The 4,502-nt window shown below is 33.2% G+C and overlaps 1 protein-coding gene across 1 annotated transcript; it reads right to left on the bottom strand.

Annotated features, from left to right (window-relative positions):
• Positions 1-2,342: 2,342 nt before the first annotated feature.
• On the bottom strand, positions 2,343-4,276 carry LOC123225605 (G-type lectin S-receptor-like serine/threonine-protein kinase SD2-5). Its single transcript, XM_044649733.1, has 2 exons — positions 3,592-4,276; positions 2,343-3,412 (listed from the first exon to the last, which is right to left on the bottom strand). Exons 1-2 carry the CDS (start codon positions 4,274-4,276, stop codon positions 2,343-2,345), a joined length of 1,755 nt encoding a protein of 584 aa, XP_044505668.1.
• Between the last annotated feature and the right edge of the window lie 226 nt (positions 4,277-4,502).

Genomic DNA, 4,502 nt, shown 5'->3' with positions numbered 1-4,502 from the left:
AAGTGTTGCTCATAATGTTTCAGTCAAAAGCAGGGAGTCTCGAATCCAAAACCCATCACTCGGAAATTTCAGGGCTCATCCACTGAAGTCAACTCCTGACTTGTCTTTGTTTTAAATGTTATGTGTTTGATTTCTGAATTCCACATACTCTTTAGTTCATTCAATCAGGTGAGCCATTTTGCAGCTTTTTATATCTATATTAACAAAATCGGAGACAAATCTAAAGTAAGAAACATTTTCAAGCATCGAAAAGTTACAAAGATTTATGTTTTGGCATGCCTTAAGGACAGGAAGTAGTTCCCTGTTGCCTTGTTCTTTGTAGATAACTGAAGAGAGAACTTGCCTTTTGACAGATTGGATGCCGAAATGGTAGAAGTCAAATTTGTCTTAAACCTCAGCAGCTGTTTCAGGAGCCATGTGTTTGTTGGGTGATCAAAGGACTTCCAGAGCCCTTTCTCTTTTGGCATCAACAAGTTCCAAGCTTCCATTTCCACATAAATTAAATTCATCTTTGTAACCTTTTCGCCAGAGGCATTGGTAGACCAAACATGACGATTATCTACATCCCTCAAGAACAAATTTCCAGCAGCATTTACCTCAAGAGTGGCAGTTAGCCCACTTCCTTCGGCCTAATCATGCCCATATAACACCTGAAAAAAGCTTGCCCATATAACATGTGTAAAATGCTATTAAACTTATAGCATTAATGTTGAACCTACTGAGTGGAGCGTAGAAGTGGAATTGTGTATTGTATTGTAAATCAAAATTGTAATTTTTTATATTGTATATTGAATATTGCATCATATTATATATGTCTTTTAAAAATAAAATAATAAAAAATTATAATTAATAATTTATCAATTTAAAAAATATCACAAACATTTCTAAAATTTTAAAATATTTTATATACACCCCAGTTACATCATTTTTTTTCTCTAAAAAAATGTATTAATCTATATCAGTAATATGTATCGTATCGTAAGATACGTTTACTGTATTATATTAATTCAATACACCTTATAATATGTATTATTTTTCATTTGTATTATATCGTATTGTAGGATATCGATAATTATGATGTAAAGTGCAATCTGTACCAGTGATATATATTGTATCTGTAAGATACATATCGTATTATAAAATACATTCATTATATTGTATTAATTTTATATACTTTATAATATGTATTATTTTTCATTTATATTATATTGTATTGTATGCTATTGATAATTATGATGTAGAGTACATCTTTATAATATTAATAACATATTAAAACTACATACCATAGTTATTAGTATCTTACGATACACAATAAGTATCCTATGATATGATACGATATAGATAGAAAACGATACATATCATAAGGTGTATCGAATTAATATGATATAGTAGATATAACATATGATATAATACATATTACCGATATAGATCGATACACTTTTTAAGGAAAATAATTAAATAATTAAATTATAAGGGTTTATATGAAAAATCTTAAATTTTCAAAAATGTTTGTGATATTTTCTAAAATGATTATGTGTGAATTAAATTTTTTTATTTTTTAAAAGTTATATCATACAATACGATATAATACTCAACACATCATACAAAAAATTAAGTTTTTAATACATGCTAAAATACGTGATTCGACTATCATGCTAGATTGATTGAATTGTATTATTAATTCATTTATCTAGGAAAGTGCTTCAACTCTTAAGGGGCTTTTGGTTTGGGTAATGTTTTATTACCAAAATAGAAAAATTACCTTGAAGATAGATTACTTAGAAGATTATTGGGTATAAATGATTACTATGTTTGATAAAATTTGGTAGATATAAATAATTATTGTGTTTGGTTAAAGGTAATAAAAGAATACTAGAAAAATCATTTTACTTAAATACCTTTGAATATAATTATTTTTAAATATTTTTTATATTATTTGTCATATTAATTAAAAATAAATTTATTTTTGTCTCAAAAAGTTAATAAATAATAATATAATTATAATAAAATCAAGATTACCTTGGTAATTTTTAAATACCTAAAGTGAAGGTGATAATCAGGGTACTACCTATATTACCTATCACGTCAACATTATTGATAGAAAATTACTATTACTGACAAATTAAATAAAAGAATAAAAGATAAATTACTAAAGTAATATTTAAATATTAGAATCAAACGGCCTTATTGACTATTGGGATTAAGACGGCCGGCAAATGTATACTTATTTTCTAGAGGACGGATACATCTGATATAATCACAGAAACTGCCGCCGTAATACAAATAATATTTGCTTGAAGACAACTGATAAAACTGAAGCCCATTTGTTGTTTCTGTACAAATCATCTTGGCCCTGATAGAACTGAAGCGGTGATGGGAGATGAATCACCTGGACCGGTTTCGCAGGGGGATTCGGGACGGACAATACTTAAGAAGCTACAATCCATGATAGGTTCCAAGGTTGACAAACCCTCAAAAACCTTTACCAATTCTGATGCTGAAGGCCTTCTATTCAAATTTGTTTGTAAGCATGAAATGGCTACCTGAATGATCTTAACAGCATCTTCTTTGTGGTTCTGCATATCCTCACTTTGTTCGTCAACTAAATCGGAAAGTTGATCTTCTTCAGCTTTGGGTTTTAGAGTACCAATGAGATAAGAGTTGGAATTTCTCTTCCCACATATAATTTCTAATATCACAACTTCAAAGCTGTAAATATCAATCTTCATTGTGATATCTTTGCCTCTAATCAACTCAGGGGCCATATATCCTGGAGTGCCCTTTGGCATTGTGGATACATGGCTTTGATTCCTGGAAATCAGTCTGGCTAATCCGAAATCGGAAATCTTGGCATTCAAATCTTCATTGAGGAGAATGTTTTGAGGTTTGATGTCAAAGTGAATGATGTTAGGATTGCAATAGTCATGCAAATACTCAAGTCCTCTGACTATTTGAACAATGATTTTCTTTTTAGTTTCCCAAGTAAGAGTTTTTGTGTCATTTCGATGGAAAATCCATTTGTCCAGAGATCCATTGCACATGTACTCATAAAACAAAAGCCTCTTTGATCTTTCAGAACAAAAGCCAACAAGTCTAACCAGATTAAAATGATGAATGCTGCCGATTGTCTTCACCTCTGAGAGAAATTCCTTCTTGCCTTGGTTCACATCAGAACCCAACTGTTTTACCGCAACTTTGGTGCCATTCACCAAAATTCCTTCGAAAACAAACCCGAACCCTCCTTGACCAAGCTTCACTTGAAAATCCTGAGTAGCAGCAATAAAAAATTCTAAAGAGAACTTCCTTAAAATATTGGTTACTTGGAATGAAAATTCGTCAATCGAGTCATCTTTCCTTCTTACTAGCCCCTTGAAAAATTTAGTCTTTCTCCATCTCAGGTAAAAACAGCATCCTGCAACGATAGAAACTAGAACTAAAAGAGCTAAAACAGAAGGTTTAGATACATCAGGTAGTGTTTGTACCTTAACATCCGATGGCATTTGTTCCTTGAGGAATGTTACAGCATAAAAATGGGAAAGGGGCATCATTGTGTTCATCAGAGTATAAAGCTCTGTAGGTAAAGAAAATTACCAAAAGAGAGGTTTCCATGGTACCTGAACAAGGCAGCTTTGCAAGAACAATTTCTGAGGCAAGCCGCTTGGCAGCTATCGACACTTGTATTAATAAGGCTGGGGACAAACCAAAGTATAACATTTTCAAGTGGTAAAAGCTTGCGAAGATTCAAATCAGGGCATGTCACAGGAGTGACATCTTCACAAGAAAAATCATTCCCCCCACCGCCCATCTGCCGAAAATATGTCGAATTTCCATCGCCTTCACCAAGGCATGTGCAACGATCATCGGAACATACTCCAAAAGTGCCACAAGTAGTGGGGTCTATACAGTCTCGATAATGTTTGTTTCTGGCGAGATCAATATTAGACGTACTCCCATCATACATATTGAAGTGCCCATTTGATTCGAGCCTCAAATATGGAAAGGATGTTCCATTTTTCTGATACTTCACATCATGGCCAGAAAAATTAAACACTATGCCGTATACATCTGTATATGCAATACTCTGATATTTTTGTGGAGTACTCGGATTGAAAGAAAGATATAGTCTATATCTAGTTACACTGACGAAGAACTTGCCCGGGGAGAGATCAGAAGATGTCACAGTAGAATTCAGAATTGCGCCAATTTCAAGGTTTGTCCCGGGGCCAAATGTTAGTTGGGTGGTCAAAGTACTGCCATTGTGTATTATTGTTGGCATTAACAAGTTTCAGGTTTCCATCGCTGCCTAAAACCATGTTTGTGACTTTTCTGCCGGAGGTGTTGGATGACCAAAGTGGATGACCATCTCCATCTTTTAACATCAAATCTCAACAAACAGTTAGCTCCAGAGTAGCATTCTCTTGAACCAGAGAACCTGCATTGGCAGTCCAGATGATAAGCGGCGGAAGACCATTGTCTAGGTCCTCTCTGAGAAATTTTGCAAT

Source organism: Mangifera indica, chromosome 1 (genome assembly GCF_011075055.1).
Source record: "Mangifera indica cultivar Alphonso chromosome 1, CATAS_Mindica_2.1, whole genome shotgun sequence".
Lineage (NCBI taxonomy): Eukaryota > Viridiplantae > Streptophyta > Magnoliopsida > Sapindales > Anacardiaceae > Mangifera > Mangifera indica.
This window is presented reverse-complemented; position numbering and strand designations above follow the sequence as displayed.